The sequence below is a fragment of the Tachyglossus aculeatus genome, chromosome X1 (genome assembly GCF_015852505.1).
Source record: "Tachyglossus aculeatus isolate mTacAcu1 chromosome X1, mTacAcu1.pri, whole genome shotgun sequence".
In the NCBI taxonomy this organism is placed as follows: Eukaryota; Metazoa; Chordata; class Mammalia; order Monotremata; family Tachyglossidae; genus Tachyglossus; species Tachyglossus aculeatus.
The window spans coordinates 110,110,281-110,128,568 of record NC_052101.1 but is presented as its reverse complement, the minus strand read 5'-3'; the positions used below and the strand labels follow the sequence as shown (position 1 = coordinate 110,128,568).

Below are 18,288 nucleotides of genomic sequence, written 5' to 3'. Positions count from 1 at the left end.
CTACGCTGTAGCTGGCTGTTTTAAGTAACTTGCTTTTATGGCTTTTCGCAGTTTGCCTTCATCCCGTTCATTCATTCAATCGTATTGAGCGCTTTCTGTGTGCAGAGCACTGTACTAAGCGCTTGGGAAGTACAAATCGTCAGCATATGGAGATGGTCCTTACCCAGCAACGGGCTCACAGTCTAGAAGGGGGAGAGTTTGGTAGATGGAATGCCAAGCGGCTATTGTCTTGGCATTTCCCTCTTTACAGTTTCGGAGCTGGATCTGGTTTCCATATTGATTTCGGTAGCCCTGACCAGCAATCCCACGCCTCCCCTTTCCTCCAGGAAGAGAAGGCGGGTTCGGGCACACGGTCCTGGGAGTTAGGTAATGGAGAGAGCGAATGTAGACAACAAGATGATTGGGGATCTCAGACTTGCTATGTGGCCAGCTCCGAGTGGGTGGTGGGGCTGATTTGATGGACTCGATGTGCTTTTAGACTATGAGCCCACTGTTGGGTAGGGACTGTCTCTATATGTTGCCAACTTGTACTTCCCAAGTGCTTAGTACAGTGCTCTGCACACAGTAAGCGCTCAATAAATACGATTGATTGATTGATATCTCCGTCTACTTGTTCCACCAGCACCTCAAACTCAACACGTCTAAAACCAAACTCCTCATCTTTTCCCCAAAACCCACTCCTCTTAACTTCCCCATTTCAGTCGACACCTCCACCATCCCCCCCGTCTCAGAAGCCCACAACCCCATTGTCATCCACGACTCTTTGCTAGCGTGCAACTCTCCCATTCAGTCTACTGCCAAATCCTGCTGGATCTCCCAAAGCTGTCCTTTCCTCTACCCAAATTGCTGCCATCCTCCTATAAGCTCTGCTCTTGCCATGGCTACAGTGTATCTCATTAGTCTCTTCACTGGCCTCCCTTCCTCTAGCCTCCCGTCCCATCCAGTCTATATTCTGTGTTGATCCATAGATCATCTTCCTGAATCCCACATCTCTCCTTTCCCCGGACCCTCCGCTGGAACTCTCTCTTCACAGCAAATAAAAACTCCTCACAGTTGACTTGAAGGCTTTCCACCAGTTGGCCCCATTTTACCTATCCACTCTCTTCACCTTCTATTCCCCAACTGCCCGTCTTCGCTCCCACCCCCCCCAGCCAATAATAATAATAATAATAATGCCATTTAAGCACTTACTATGTGCCAAGCACTGTTCTAAGCATTAGGGAGGATACTGTACCTCATGCTCAACACCCCCACCTCCATCCCAATCAATGATATTTATTGAGTGCCTGCACTATGCTAAGTACTTGGGGGAATATGATACAAGGACTCTCCAGATTAGACGGGGAGACACTGTCTTTAAAACAGATTACAGTTGGGTATATACACATGAAGAGCAGCGTGGCCTACTGGAAAGAGCGTGGGCCTGGGAGTAGGAGGACCTGGGTTCTAATCCTGGCTCTGCCATTGCCTGCTGTGTTAATTTGGACAAGTCACTGAACTACTCTGTGCTCCAGTTTCCTCATCTGTAAAATGAGTCAATGCCTGTTTTCCCCTCCTACTTGGACTGTGAGCCCCATATGGGACAAGGACTATGTCTGACCTGATAAACTTGTATCTACCCCAGCACTTAGAACAGAGCTTGACATATAGTAAGCACTTAACAAATATAATGATAACAATAGTAATGATGATAATGTGCTGTGGGTCTTGGGGAGGATTGAATATCAAAGTGCTTAAGGTGTACAGACCCAAGTGTATAGGTGATACAGAAAGGAGGGTTTTGACAGGGAAATGAGGGCTTAGTCAGGGAAGGCCTCTTGGAGGAGATATGATTTTAGTGGGCTTTGAAAATGGGGAGATTGGTGGACTGTCTCATATAGAACAGTGCTTTACACATAGTAAGTGCTTAATAAATGCCATTATTATTATTATATGAAGGGGAAAGGAGTTCCAGGCCAGTGGAAGGATGCGGGCAAGGGATTGGCAGCAAGACAGACGATACTGAGGTGCAGTGAGTAGGCTGGAATTAGAGGACTGAACTGTATGGGTGGGTAGTTAATAGTTGATCAGCAAGGTAAGCAAGGAGGGAAAGCTGATTGAATGCCTTATAAGTTGTTCATTCAGTTGTATTTTTTGAGCACTTACTGTGCGCACAGCGCTCTACTGAACGCTTGGGAGAGTACAATATAACAATAAACAGACACATTCCCTGCCCACGACGAGCTTACGGTCCAGAGTTAGGAGGGATTTAGGAGGAGGACTGTTTTGAAGCCAATGGCGAGGAGTTTTTGTTTGTTGTGGAGGTGGAAGGGCAACCACTGGAGTTTTTTGAGGAGTGGGGAAACACGTCCCAAATGTTTCTGTAGAAAAATGATTCCTTAGCACTCATGTATACTATATCTGCTTAATCTGTTTATTTTTGACCAGTCTAGTTGTCAGTATTTTTCTGTTTGTCTCCCCTGTTAGAGTGTCGGCTCCTTGTGGGCAGGAAACACGTCACTCGATTATTTTATACTTCCCAAGCTCCTAGTACAGTGCACCATACCAAGTGGGCTATCGTTATTTCCATCTGCCCAAGTCAGGAGCAGTTTGGCTTCCGTGGCCTCTGGGAACCCACTCCTATTAACAATGAACACTTGGAGGTTCAGACTGATCGACTCTTAGGCCTTAGGATAAACAAGGAGAACAGTTAGTTCTGGGTCTAGTTAAACATAAGTTTGAAAAATGATCTTTTATCCACTTCAGTGGGAGAAGGATCATTGACTCAAGCACAGATCCTACTGATGGCACTCGGATGGCATTTGGATTTTACGAGATAAACCAAGGAATTTTAAAACAAGATTAGAATCTCATAAAAACAACAGTAAAGACCAAACTATCCAGAGTGCCCCAGATTGATGCCAGTTCAAACACTTGGTGTTTGGATTAAGTATTTTCTAAATTTAGCCCACTGTTCAATGAGCTTCAGGTACAAAGGTTGGGACCTCTGGGGTCCCTGTAGGAACACTATCAGAGCAGACCCTAAATTTAGGATACTAACTGCTCTGATACTTAATCTCCTAGGGATATGGAGTCTGTATTATGAAAGTGGTAATTAGGTATAGGCAGTCCTGCTATGCCGTGTGTTTTCATTACCTAGTGTGGATATAGCACAATGGAAGTATTAGAAAATGTTCTTCCCATGGCACAAGTCTCTTCTGGGTAAAGCAGTCCACAAGTTGGCACAAGGGAAACAGCATGGCTTAGGGGATAAAGCATGGGCCTGGGAGAACCTGGGTTCTAATGTCACCACCACTGGCCTTCTGTGTGACCTGGGGTAAGTCCCTTAACTTCTCTGGGCCTCAGTTTCCTCAGCTGCAAAATGGAGATTCGCTAACCTGTTCTCCCTCCTATTTAAATTGAGAGCCCCATGTGGGTACACAGGGACTGTTTGCGGCCTGATTAACTTGTGTCTACCCCAGCTCTTAGAACTGTGCTTCGCAAATAGTAAAACACTTGAACAAATACCATTAAAAAAGAAAAAAAAATGAGATTCAGTGTAAGAACAAATGGTTGTGCACATACATTTCCCAGCCTCTGCATGAACCTTACTGTAAAGTTCTTCGCGTTTCTTTGTGAATTTGAATCTTTACAATATTTAATACAGTAAAACAACGGTGAGTAGCAAGGATGTAAAAGCAGTCCGCTAGTGGTGGATGGAACAGCAATGCAAGGATTTGTTTGGATATCTGTCATGGAGACAGCTGCAAACTTTCAACCCCCAATCCATTAATTCTCATTTAGTCGATGGTTATTATAAACACGGCAGACCACCACCCTCCCCTCCATCAAAGCCTTATTAGAATCACATCTCCAAGAGGCCTTCTCTGATTAATCATTCTTTTCTCCTACTCCCTCTTGCTTCTGCATCGCCTATGCACTTAGCTCTGTATCCTGTAAGCACTTGGTATTCACCGTACTCGCAGCTCCACAGCATTTATGTATGTATCCGTAATTAATTATTTATGTTAGTGTCTGTCTCCCCCTTTAGATTGTGAGTTCCTTGGGGGCAGGGAGCGTGTTTACCAACTCTGTTACCTTGTACCTCTCTCAAGTGCTCAGTACAGTGCTTTGCGCCCAGTAAGCAGTCACTAAATGCCATTGATGGAGGCAGCTTGGCTTAGTGGAAAGAGCAGAGGACTGGGAGTCTGAAAACCCAGATTCAAATCCCAGCTTTGCCACTGTCCTACTCGGTGACCTTGGGTAGGTCTTTTCCCCTCTCTGGGCTTCCATTTCCCCATCAGTAAAATGGGGGTAAGATAGATTTGTGAGCCTCATTTGGGACACAGTCTGTGCCCAAGCTTATAACCTCCTAAGTACCCCAGCGTTTAGCATACAGTAAGCGTTTAAATCAGTGTGATAATTAGTACAGCATAATTTTGCCCTAGCATGAGATTCCTTGAGAGCACAATAGAAACTAACGTATTGTCTCCACAACTCCTTGATTGCTGATCGAACTCTGGAGGGTTCCCCTGATTTAATCAGAGGACAGGAAACCCGTTTTCTATCTTATACATATCTAGTATTTTCAGTGTTCATTCCAGCCTGTTTTTCTTTATCTAGCTCCAGTGGCTGTTAGACAATTATGAGACAGCCGAAGGTGTGAGCCTCCCCCGAAGTTCCCTGTACAATCATTACCTTCGACACTGCCAGGAGCATAAACTGGATCCTGTGAATGCTGCTTCCTTTGGAAAATTAATTCGTTCTGTGTTTATGGGACTGAGAACTCGAAGATTGGGAACAAGGTGGGTACATAGACATGGCAGTGGTAGGAATCACGCAGACCTGTATGTGTCTTTTTTGCTTCCCTTATTAACAAGTTCTCTCTTCTCATCTGAGGAGGGGAAGAATTTTTCCACCCTCAGCGGTAGGAGAGCAGGGTGTTATGGCAGGTGCAGCACTGATGGATGGTGCCACGTGAAGAAATGTCTTGGGGCAGGTGTTTCCTCACTGAAGTTCTGCCAGGAGCACTGCTGCTTTCGTTCCGCACCTCCTTGGACCGTCCCCCAGTTCATCAGAGGGAGGCCTGTTGGGAAATTGAGGGGCAGCTGACAGCACATTTCCCCGCCACTACTGAAAGCAGAGAGCCCCTGTCCCAAAAGAACTGCCCCTTTCCTGAATATCAATCAATCAATCAATCGTATTTATTGAGCGCTTTCTGTGTGCAGAGCACTGTACTAAACGCTTGGGAAGTACAAGTTGGCAACATATAGAGACAGTCCCTACCCAACAGTGGGCTCACAGTCTAAAAGTCAAGGTGATGCAGAAGGGAATGGGAGAAGAGATGGGATTCAATACTACTGCTCCCTCCTATTTATTCATTCAATCGTATTTATTGAGCGCTTACTGTGTGCAGAGCACTGTACTGAGCGCTTGGGAAGTACAAGTAGGCAACATATAGAGACGGTCCCTACCCAACAACGGGCTCAAAGTCTAGAAGCCCAGGAGCTGTGCCCGACCTGATTATCTTATATCCACCCCAGGGCCTGACACCTAGTAAACACTTAAATACCAAGCTTATTAATAATAACGGTGGCATTTATTAAGCGCTCACTATGTGCAATGCACTGTTCCAAGTGCTGGGGAGGTTACAAGGTGGTCAGGTTGTCCCACGGGGGGCTCACAGTCCTATCCCCATGTTCCAGATGAGGCAACTGAGGCACAGAGAAGTGAATATGTCACTCTCCCCCTCCCTGCCCTGCATTAGTGCTCAGACAGGAAAATGGGAGGAACATAGAAATCTAACTTGGGGAAATAAGAATGAGCTTTCTGTTACATGTGTAGAATTTCTTCTCAAAAACATGACATCCCCCTGACCTAGGTGACACCTGATGCAGATGGTTTGAGGTGGCCACTGCGTTTGTAGAGGTAACAACAAAATTGTATGTCATGGTGTCGGTTATTACTAAGCACACCTTTCAACAGTGGGTGGTAGAAGAGGGGGATCATAAATTTGTACTTTCAGTCCCTGTAATAATAATAATAATAATAATAATGATGGCATTTATCAAGCGCTTACTATGTGCAAAGCACTGTTCTAAGCGCTGGGGAGGTTACAAGGTGATCAGGTTGTCCCACAGGGGCTCACAGTCTTAATCCCCATTTTACAGATGAGGTAACTGAGGCACAGAGAAGTGAAGTGACTTGCCCAAAATCACACAGCTTACAAGTGGCGGAGCCAGGATTTGAACCTATGACCTCTGACTCCAAAGCCCGGGCTCTTTCCACTGAGCCACGCTGCTTCTCTAGTAGTCTGTAAGCTCCTAGTGGAAGGGTATCACGTCTACCGACTATGTTGTATTTTACTCTCCTAAGCGCTTAGTACAGTACTCTGGACACAGTACTCATTGTGGGCAGGAAATGTGTCAGTTCATTGTTGTTATTGTAGTCTCTGAATAATAATAATAATAATAATGGCATTTATTAAGCACTTACTATGTGCAAAGCACTGTTCTAAGCGCTGGGGAGGTAACAAGGTGATAAGGTTGTCCCACAGGGGGCTCACAGTCCTCATCCCCATTTTACAGACGAGATAACTGAGGCACAGAGAAGTGAAGTGACTTCCCTAAAGTCACACAGCTGGCAACTGGCGGAGCCGGGATTTGAACACACGACTTCTGACTCCAGAGCCCGGGCTCTTTTCCACTGAGCCACGCTGCTTCTCTGAAGAGCTTAGTACAGTGCTCTGCACAGCGTAAATACTCAATAAATACAATTGAATGAGCAGTAAGCGCTCAGTAAGTATCGTTAAACGATTAGTCAATGAATCGATAAGTCCAGTTTAAAGAAAAGATCCAATGACGGCAGATGGGAACCTCATCTCAAGTGGGGTCTGCCCCTGGCCTGCTGTGTGACCTCAGGCAAGTCACTTAATCTCTCCATGCCTTTTTGGCCGAGTGGATAGAGCACAGGACTGGGAGTCAGAAGGACCTGGGTTCAAATCCCGGCTCCGTCACCGGTTCGCTGGGTGAACTTGGGTAAGTCACTTCACTTCTCTGTGCCTCAGTTACGTCATCTGGAAAAGGGGGATTAAGACTGTGAGCCCCACGTGGGACATGGACTGTGTCCAACCTGATTTGTTTGCACTTAGTACTGTGCCTGGCCTATAGTAAGCGCTTAACAAATACCATTAAAAAAAATCACATCATGAGCTAGTTGCTTTGGGTAACATATACTGATTGCCTTCTTCTGAGGCCCTACCATATGTTTATTTGCTTTTCTCCTATTTTTCTCTTCTTTCAGCTCAGTCTCTTTTCCCCACTTCTTTTGCCAGTTTACTCTGTAACGTTAACATCACTTCTGGAATGTGATTCACTGTTCAGTCTGGGGCTCAGGCTTTTATATTCATTTCTCCATACCATGCTATCATAAAAAACTTTAGAATACAACTTTTTAAGTATCCCCAGTACTAAAGGAATTAATCAGTAGGATTAAGGCACAAACATCCAGGAATGTAAGCCAGGAAAGGTAGAGTAACGGTAGTAGTATTGTCATATATTGAATGCCCTCTGAATGTAGTGCCCCGTCGTTAATGCTTAGATCAGTCCATCAGTCATATTTACTGAGTGCTTACTGTGTGCAGAACACTGTACTAAGCACCTGGAAAAGTACAGTATAATAGAGTTGGTAGACACAGTCCCTGCCCACAGTGAGTTTACAATCTAGAAAGACCAAAACAAGCAAGTGACATATCCGCAAGGACCTTACCCTCTGAATTTATATTTTTTCATAGTTTTCCCGCTAGACTACAGACTCATGCCAAGCACTGTACTAATAGCTGGGGGTAGTACAAGCTAATCAGATTGGACACAACCCATGTCCCACGGGGGACTCACCGTCTTAATCTCCATTTTACAGATGGGCTAACTGAGGCCCAGAGAGGTTAAATGAGTTGCCCAAGATCACACAGCAGACAAGTGGCGGAGCCGGGATTAGAACCCAGATCCTCTGACGCCCGGGCCCTTGCTCTTTCTACTAGGCCACGCTGCTTCTCACTATTGCATCATTATTTTGCAACCCCAAAACAGGGGAGAGGCTTTTACCTGGGGAATTGAGTCTAGCAATAAGGGGGAGCAGGAAGAAAAAGAGAAGAAAAAAAAACAGGAGGAAATGAGGGGACTTGAGACTCTACCTCGTATTTTATTGCACTCCCCCAAGTGCAATAGAACAGACACTCAGTGGATTTCCTCCCGTTCTTCTCTGTATCCGACTGATTTGAAATTCTCAGATAATCAGTGAGTTTGTGATTAGAACTGTCAGCCAGTCAGACACAGAGGCCCAAGTGGCTCTGCGACCTTGGACAAGTCACTTAACTTTTCTGTGCCTCCGTTTCTTCAGCTGAAAAATGGGGATGAAATAGCTGTTCTGCCTCCGTCTTGGGCTGGGAGTCCCATCTGGGACTCTCTCTGCTCTGATTGCATCATATCTACCCCAGCATTGATTGGTATTTATTGAGCACTTACTGTCATCATCAATCGTATTGAGTGCTTACTATGTGCAGAGCACTGTACTAAGCGCTTGGGAAGTACAAATTGGCAACATATAGAGACAGTCCCTACCCAACAGTGGGCTCACACTGTGTGCAGAGCACTGTACTAAACTCCTGGGAGAGTATTCATTCCTTCATTCAGTCGTATTTATTGAGTGCTTACTGGGTGCAAAAAACTGTACTAAGTGCTTGAGAGAGTACAATAGAACAATGAACAGACACATTCACTGTCCACAACGAGTTTACAGTCTAGTGGGGGAAATCCAGCTTCCCTGCCCTGAAGGAGCATACAGTTTACGTCATTAAATTAATTTTCCATAAAGGCAATTATAGCAACATGGAGGTAACTTTTGCCTTTCAATCAATCAATGGTATTTATTGAGCGCTTACTACGTGCAGAGCACTGAATTAAGCACTTGGGAGAGTACAATGCAAAAGAGTTAACAGACACGTAAGCATTTTGGCAGGCCTGTGGATTCTGACAAACTCTCCACAAGGCTGATTTTAAAGGCATAGCCCCATCTGGTTAAAGTCTTCCTTGGCAGCCATATGGCCTTCCAAGAGCAGAACAGAAATGCTTGGACAAAAATGCACTAGAAAATCTTTAATTCAAGTCCAGAAATACGCCTTAGTGCTCTGCTCTTCCACAACCAGGTGCAATATGATGAAAAATTACATCTCCTTTAGTCAGAACAGGATTTACCAGCATTCTGGGGTAATTTCTATTTAAGGGTGGTAGCCTCTCTCTTTCTGGAGCCGGATTTGATCTTTTAACTGCCACTCAAAGAACTTCACTTGAGACTTCCACCCCAGAAAACAGTGCAAAGTTGTTGAACTGAAGGATTTGACAAGCCATTGGCATAAGCCACAAGGAGCATGGCCTAGTGGAAAGAGCACAGGACCGGTGTAAGCTCGCTTAGTACAGTGCTCTGCACACAGTAAGCGCTCAATAAATACGATTAAATGAATACAGTGCCTGGCATGTAGAACCGCTTAGCAAATACCATGATTATTATTATGAATAAGTAGGTTTACACCCTTGATCCTGGTCTATACTTTTCTGGTTCCTTCTCATTTTTAGGTCACATTAGAAGCTTCAATAGGCCAAGGGCTGTCATTTGTTCATCCGGTTTTACAATGGGCAGTCCAGTTTGCAGCTTCCCTGTCATGTATGGATTCAACGCCTGATGCTTTTGTGCTCAGTATTTTCATTCTCTTGTCTCGATCCTTCCTCCACCACCGCTCCCGCCTCCGAGTTCCATGACTTAGATGCGGCGCCCAAATTCACCGGGACCCTTCCCTCTGGAATTGCCCAGACGTGGGGTACTGCCACAAAGTAGTGCATATGGTGTTATCGTGTTAAGCTGTATGGCCAGCATAACTCATGTGATGTCATGTGCATCTCCTTGTCTGGTATTCCCGAGGGCTGTCAGTGGCCATTTGTGAAGGAATTCTCAGGACTCCTGGGCTAGGGAAAAGAGGCCAATTTTAAGGTCCCATTGGGTGGCCTTGTTTTTGAGAAGCACGATCACATTGACGAGCAAGAGAAAAGAATCACCTCAACATGGGGCCCCATCCTGCCCTCTCCGTCATGTCAGGGTCAGCCAGCCTATATTACGGAATTCTTAGAATGTTGGGGTTGAAATTCGTGGGTCTGTGGCTGCTTTGACTGTTGGACTCTAAACAGTCGTTTTAGAAAGGTGAGTTGCATGAAACTGCAACTGTCCTGTGTTATTCATTCTTGTCTGTCTTTTTCTAACGTTTCCTGTTTTGCCTTCCTCAAGGGTTGGTTGTCAGTCCCCACCCCCTTCTACTGTTCTCCCTTCCCCCCAGTGCCAAGCCCCGCTTCGCGTCCAACTGCCATCCCTAGGTAAGGGCCAAGGGGTCCTTCCAACTGTCACTTTTCTTGACCCTCAGATCTGTCATCCATTTCAACCTTACTCCAACAAGCTTCCCTGACTTTCCCTCTTATAACCAGCCCCTGGCAACTACTCCCAATCCTGGCACCTCACTATACCGGGCCCGTCTCTTCCCCGCCAGCCATAGCAGAACTTCCATCTCTCTGTTCAGTGTTTCTTTCTCCTATTTACTCTGGGCAGAAGTAGTCCATGTTCCAGAGATAAACCCTGTGGTCAAGGGAACTGGGCAATGGAGGGGATGCAGACAAGCAAACTCCCCATTCAGTACTTAAGGACTTTCCATGTTGTTTACAGTGTGCTGTTTTGTCTAGATGACTGTTGTCCTTCTAGACTGTGAGCCTACTGTAGGGTAGGGACTGTCTCTATATATTGCCAACTTGTACTTCCCAAGCGCTTAGTACAGTGCTCTGCACTCAGTAAGCGCTCAATAAATATGATTGATTGATTGATTGTTGTCCTGATGATCTCCAAATGACCTGATGTTCCAGATCATGAGGGATGTTTTCTTTGTTTCAGGACATTTTCTCTTGGTTTCTGTGTCCCAAAAGCAACCATAGATCGATTGATGGAAAAATATTTCTCAGTAGTCACAGTAGTCACAATCCTCTAGTAAGCTCAGTTTGAGGCAGGCAGACAGTGCTGCAAGGCACCTTTTCTAACACCTTCCTTATATCGTGTGAGCAAAATTGTCCTAAATAAGACTGCTAAAATCCTCAGGGAACTGCTGCCTCTTTAGCAAACTGGGTGACTGCTATCCTGGGTCACCCAACTAACATTCGGTAGGGAGTATGTGGTTGAGATGTTTTTCCAGTAATGATCATTGGTAGGGTTGAGACAACATGGTCAACAACATGCAGGGAGAAAACTGTCCAGAGTTAGGGTGCAGACTCATCTGCAGGGCAGAATTTTTCCGTACCCTTTCCCCTGAGCAGGTGGAGGCTATGTCCCCCACCTGCTTCATACACCATTGTTAAGGGTTGTGCTCATGTCTGCCAGACAAAATCTCTGAATTTCTATCTTCCTGTCTTCTACAGCTTTCTAAAGTAATCTTTCCTGTAGAAGAGATGGAGCATAATATGCTGCCTCATGCATCCCTAGAAAACATCTGTCTGAAATTTGATTATCAAAAATACTGGTTTATGTTTCTTTTTGACCCTTGGCAACTTGCTTCTGATGTGTGTCCCGTTCCTCCCCAACAGAGGAAACTCCAAGTATCATTATTATGGGATTCGTCTGAAGCCAGATTCTCCACTAAATCGACTTCAGGAAGACACCCAATACATGGCAATGAGGCAGCAGCCTGCACACCAGAAGCAAAGGTATGTGACCAATGTTTGTCTCTCTTTCTTACTAAAGTCAAAAATCACTGCTGAATTGGCTCTGCCAACCAGAGCAAAGAGAGTTTGGAAATACTGAAAGGACTTGATGGGCTTTGACTATAGGTCGCGACTTGGGGAAAAAGATTGTGGTGTCATTGTCGACTGTTTCTTCAGCTTGTTGGTTCTGCTGTGGGCAGTTACAGCCCCAAAGGGCACAGTATAGTATACAAAGCACCTGGTCACCACGTTTTAGGAAGCTCATTGTGGTGTGAGTTTGTTTTTATGTAGTCTTTTTTAAGTGCTTAGTACAGGGCTCTGTGCACAGGAAGTGCTCAATAAATGCCACTGATTGGAGGTCATAAAATTGCTGGAGAAGAGATGACAATTAGGGGATGGAGAAGAGCCTGAGAAGATTAGGACTCTTGGTCTGGAAGACGATTTGGTTTTGTTCTCTGTATCCCCCATCTAGACTGTGAGCCCACTGTTGGGTAGGGACTGTCTCTATATGTTGCCAACTTGTACTTCCCAAGCGCTTGGTACAGTGCTCTGCACACAGTAAGCGCTCAATAAATGCGATTGATTAATTGAGTGATTAAAGTCTACAAAATCAAGGAGGTTGTGGGTGTTCACCAAATCCCATAGCAACAGTTGTAAGAGGTAGGTTCAAAGTTAAGGAAACACTTCTTCCCTCTGTTGGGCAAGCCAATGGGATCTGTTACCACGAGAAGTTGGGCCAGCAGAAAGTATCAAGAGTTTCAAGAAGAACTTATATAAATCCAGGGATAAAGGGAAAAGCCCGGGCCTGGCAGTCGGAGAACCTGGGTTCTAATCCCAGTTCTGCCATTTGCCTGCTGGGTGACCTTGGACAAGTCACTGAACTTCTCTGTGCCTCAGTTCCCTCATATTTAAAATGGGGATGAAATACCCCTTCTCACTCCCCTTTAGACTATGACCCCCCTAGCCTCCTGTGGGACAGGGATTCTGTCCCAGCTCATGATCTTGTACCCAGCGCTTAATATAGTGCTTGACACATAAACCACAAGTATTATTATTATTAAAGTTAAGGATATAGAGATAAGGGATATTAGAAGACATATCTATAACCATCAGGATAAATGTCAAGGAGGGCAATAGTCTCAGTGCATTCATTTGTTACTATTGGAGATGATATATCAGGATGGGCCCTTGGTCTGACCCAATTGTGGTCTTTTTTATGGTCTGAAGGGCATTTGTTCTGTCGGAAAACTTGAGATTTGCCACCATCTCTGTACAGCACCTTCATTTTTTGTTTATATTGTGCCTCCTTAGACCTTGTTTCGGAGCAGACGTTAAAGTGTGTGTGTCTTTATTTCACCTCCTCGGCCTCTTGAAATAGATCTCCCTTTTCCCTCTGAATTTTTGTGAATTTTTTCCCCTTCCTTTTCTGATTTCTCCCTCTATCCCCCCTTCCCTCTCATTGTCTTTTTACTGTTTGAGTTAATTGGTCACAGAAGCTTGAATGTGCACAGTATCTCTAACACTGTGCTAGGTGCATGTTAGTAGATATGATTCCTGGCCTCAAATTACTTGTAGTCTAATAGAAGAAACAAAAATAGGCTTACAAGCAATAAAAATGTATAAAGATTATAAAAATGGGGAGGCTGGTGATTGGATACTGGATAAAGTTAATTAGGGAAAGCAATCATCCTGATCAAACCATCCCCTCAGCCACATCAGTAATTTAATATAGTTGTAGGTATTGTTTTTGCCTTTTTCCACTTCTTTTTCCTTTGGAGGGAGGGACTGTCTTGGTTGCAGCATTAACTTAGTAGGAGGCAGGAGAGGTTTAGATAGGGATAAAATGAAGGGAAGCTGAAGCCAAATATAAGACAGCAATCTGGTTAGTCATCTTCTCTGTGCTTCAGTTTATTCAGTTAACTAGAAAGGAATCCAATCCTTTTACGAGTCAGATCAGGGATAGACAGCAGTTGTCCATTAACTGACACCACCACCATCCTCCCTGCCGTACAAACCCTTAATCCTGGCATTATCCTTGACTCATCGCTCTCATTCCACCCACATCTGTCCCCAAATCCTCTCTGTTCTACCTACACAACATCTCTAGAATCTGGCCTTTCCTCTTCATCCAAACTGCGACCACGCCGAGTCAAGCACTTGTAGCCCACCTGACTACTACATCAGCCTCCTTGCTGACCTCCCTGCCTCCTGTCTCTCCCCACTCCACTCTGTACTTCATTCTGCTGCCGAGATCATTCCAGGCCAGAGGTGGGATGTGGGCGAGTGGTTGGAGACGAGATAAGATGAGATCGAGGTACAGTGAGTAGGTTGGCATTAGAGGAGCGGAAAGCAGCAAGGTAAGGTTGGAGGGGGCAAGGTGATTGAGTGCTTTAAAGCCAATGGTAAGGAGTTTTTGTGTGATGTGGAGGTGGATGGGCAACCACGGGAGGTTCTTGAGGAGTGGGGAAACAAGAACTGAACGTTTTGGTAGTAAAATGATCCAGTTGGAATGAAGTAAGGACTGGAGTAGGGAGAGGCAGGAGACAGGGTCAGCAAGGAGGTTGACGCAGTAATCTGGGGGGGATAGGATAAGTGCTTGGATTAACGTGGTAGCAGTTGGGATGGCAAGGAAAGGGCAGATTTTTGCACTGTTGTGAAAGTTGAACTAATAAGATTTAGTGATAGATTGAATATGTAGGTTGAATCAAAGAGACGAGTCTAAGATAACGCCAAGGGTAAGGGGTTGTGAGACAGGAAGGATGGTGGTGCTGTCTCCGGGGACAGGAAAGTCAGGGGGAGGAGGACAGGCTTTGGGTGGGGAAGATGAGGAGATGTGTTTTGGACATAGTAAGTTTGAGGTGTCGGCGGGACATCCAAGAAGAGATGTCTTGAAGGCAGGAGGAAATGCAAGACTGCAGAGAAGGAGAAAGATCCGGCAACTCTGTTTTGTATAGTACTTTCCCAAACAATGCAGTGTTCTGCCCCCAGTGAGCACTCAGTAAATACCGTTGATTGATGGCCCCTGGGCTGCTGCACTGGGCTTGACTCAAACCTTCAGGGTAGTCATGGGTTTTTAGAAAGCAACCCAGGGTTGGTAACACTGTTTCCCAAGATTCAGAGGACACAAAAACTCCCTCACCTCAGTGAAATCCGTGGCAGGAGGTTTGAAAACTTTATGGGTTTTTTTTGACTGCAGGGAACTAACCTTTATCAACCAGGAAAACTCACATTTTCTGATGGCTCAGTAGTTCCCGCTCAGTGTGCTGTAGTTTCTAATAACACCAACATCACCCACTCGTGATTGAATTCCATAATTTTTTCCAGTGGTAGAATTCAATCATGGACTCACTGACATATATACCTCATTGACTAAACTTGTCAAAAGCACTAACCTGGCTCTGAAAAACAGCCAGTGGTTGCCTGACCACAAACTTCTCCCGCTGCCAAGCTCCTAAAGCCCCCAAATAAACCTTTTTAAACAGCACCTGCAAAACCTGCAGTTGGAAAGTTTACATCTAAATGGGAAAATGTAAGGTTTATGGAAGATTTTGAGGGTACGCTTTTGATGTCTACTTGGGAAAACTGGGCCAGAAAATGATTAGAAGCAGGAATGGAAATAGGCACTTACCTGCTTATCATGAGTATGTTTGTGTTTGTGAGTGAGTGAGAGAGAGAGAGAACCACCCACAAGATTTACCTCTGAAATTTCCAAAGTATGGGTGGGTGGGGGAAAGAAGCGTGTTTGTCATTGCTGCCAATGCCCCCTCTCCAGGAAGGAGATGATGGTAGCCAAGCAAGGAAAGAGTAGCAGGAGGACTCACCAGGAAAGGAACAGGTGGGTTGTTTTTGGAAGGTGGTAGTGGATTTTCTATTCTATGTCCTGGGCCGGCTTGAACATTTAGTTGGCTAATATTTATTTAAATGCTTTTCCAAAATATACTTTCTCATAAGTCAAGCATGTGTTTAAGGAGGGCAGAGTTTGGGAGTTGCTTCAGTCTATGTAAAGTCTGTTCCCAGTCAGGATCAGTGCCTCCAGTCTAAAATTAAGCTGTTTTACAGAAGGAAAGGTTGCTATTCTTGCTTTATTTAGGAAAGACTCTTTGTGGCCTAGCCCCTGAAAATAATATTTTATTTCTCTTTAAAATGTAAGCCCAACTGTGAAAAACATTTCCTCTCCTTCCTCCCCCTCACACGTATATATCTCTATCACTTCTCTGTGTTTCCTTCCCCAGGAAGTATGTAAGACTTGAATAGGTAGACATATGTGTATGTAGACATGTGCCCACACATGCTTAGCTGGTCTTAGTAATCTCCCATGACCTCTTCCGGTTTTCCCTCCTCTAAAGTACATAATAGAAACATTTAATTTATTGTTGTCTATCAGTTGAAAGTGTTGAAATTGGGAAATTGCACAACAGCTGTGACTTCAATTAGGTGAGAAGCAGCGTGGCTCAGTGGAAAGAGCCCGGGCTTTGGAGTCAGAGGTCATGGGTTCAAATCTAGGCTCTGCCAATTGTCAGCTGTATGACTTTGGGGAAGTCACTTCACTTCTCTGTGCCTCAGTTACCTCATCTGTAAAATGGGGATGAAGACTGAGCCCCCTGTGGGGCAACCTGATCACCTTGTAACCTCCCCATCACTTAGAACAGTGCTCTGCACATAGTAAGTGCTTAATAAATGCCATCATTATTATTACTAGTATTATCCCTTGATTTGTTCTGAGGCCGGCAATGGTCAGCCCTCCTGTTTTGCCAACTTTCCATTTTGGGGTGATCATGTGATCCTAAACATCATATAATGGCTATAGGATTTAACCAATGCAGAAAAGTGCCAAATGGGTGTATGAATGGAGTTGTGAATTAGGTGCTTAAACCAGAGGCTTGGAACCTGTAGTTTTGCATTCTGTTCTCAGCTCAGTAGGTTGCCTGCTTTAATTTTGAATATGGGGGTGAAGGGGAGAAGGATTTTTAGCAAGTTAGAGTGGGGAGAGTGTCAAGCGAGTTTGGGGCCAGCATGCAGACAGGCTTCTAATAACTACCGGGCTAGAAAAAACACTCGATTTGGGGGTCCTTTCAAGCCCTGCCCAGAAATTCCCAGGCTTGACGAGCAACCAGGGATGAGCGAAGCTGGGAGTCCAGCCCAAAAAACTGGAGTCACACCCAAAAAACTGTAGAGGTGAAAACAGTGGCTGGAAATCCTGGGGAATAATGAAACTGGCACTTATGCCGGCTCTACTCTCTACTTTTCCTGTCATTAGAGGCCAATCCAGCCTTTCTCTGCCTTTGCTCTAATTTCATAAAATGTAGTTAAATCCTCTAACATCACGAGTATGTGATGGTTAATGCTTTTAAAGTAGTTTACTTTTCTTGGAGGAAATGCTTAATAATAATAATAATAATAATAATAATATTTAAGTGCTTACTATGTGCCAAAGCACTGTTCTAAGTGCTGGGGTAGATACAAGATAACCAGGTCCTACTTGAGGCTGACGGTCTAAGTAGGAGGAACAGGTATTGAGCCCTCATTTTGCAGATGAGGTAAGCGAGGTACAGAGAAGTTAAGTGACTTGCCCAAGGTCACACAGCAAGTAAGTGGGGGGAGTTGAGATTAGAACCCAGGGCCTCTGACTCCCACTAGGTCATATTGCTTCCCTGCTTACTATGCTTAGTGTGGAAGGATACATCAAAGGGTAGATAGAAAAGAATTAGGCTATAGTGCTGAGGTAATAAGTTATGGAGAAATCTAACTCCTCACCCCGTTCACTGCTTGTGCCCAATTCCACAGTGGTTTAGACTAAAGTCAATGATCAGGGTTTGCCTGCCTGAGGAAGGATTGTAGAACTAGCCCGTGAACATGAGTTTTTTTTTTAAAAAAAATAAGAATCTACCAGTAGAATATTTCATTCATTCTTACAGAAAAGTATATGCTTCTCTCTCATGTCATTCTCTGCTCCCTTACCATGCTTCTCTCTTCTCCCTGTTGTGAACTCTAATTTTGTGTATCAAACTAAGACAGATGCTTAAAGCACATCTGTGCACTTTGCCCTCTTCTAGATTTAGACCTGCTCAGAAGACAGATGGACTTGGGGACAGTGGATCCAGTAGCAGTATTCAAACTACTCCGGAGCAATCTGTAGCTGCTCAGAGTCAGCACCATCAGCAATTCATAGGTGAGGTGATAAAACCAGCAGTGCTCTATCCCTGCTCTTTCATATCGTACCCTCCCAAGTGCTTAGCACAGTGCTTTGCACACAGTAAGCCTGCACACAGTAAGCCTCCGGTAAATACTACAGATTGATAGAAGTATCCGTTCATTGTGAATGGTAACTAGGAACTTCCGAATTGAAGCACTCGCACTTTGTCTTCCAGGAGTTCAGTAATTGTGCTTCCTTTTGGGAGGTTATCATCAGTGGTCACATGTAATATGCACTTTAGCGTCTTGTTTCAGTAGTATGTTTTCATTTTAAATTCATGGTTCTGTGAACTTTACCAGAAACGCCAGAATTTGTGTTTGAGGTATTCCTGAA

At 44.7% G+C, this 18,288-nt stretch overlaps 1 protein-coding gene across 4 annotated transcripts in view; it reads left to right on the top strand.

The window, feature by feature from the left end:
• Positions 1 to 18,288, top strand: part of RFX2 (regulatory factor X2) — a 182,068-nt gene that overhangs the window by 121,517 nt on the left and 42,263 nt on the right. For all 4 annotated transcript variants that reach the window (XM_038740367.1, XM_038740369.1, XM_038740368.1 and 1 more), the window contains 3 exons: positions 4,603 to 4,784; positions 11,646 to 11,765; positions 17,816 to 17,931. In XM_038740367.1, coding sequence (XP_038596295.1) covers positions 4,603 to 4,784; positions 11,646 to 11,765; positions 17,816 to 17,931 — 418 coding nt within the window. The remainder of the gene's footprint in view (positions 1 to 4,602; positions 4,785 to 11,645; positions 11,766 to 17,815; positions 17,932 to 18,288) is intronic.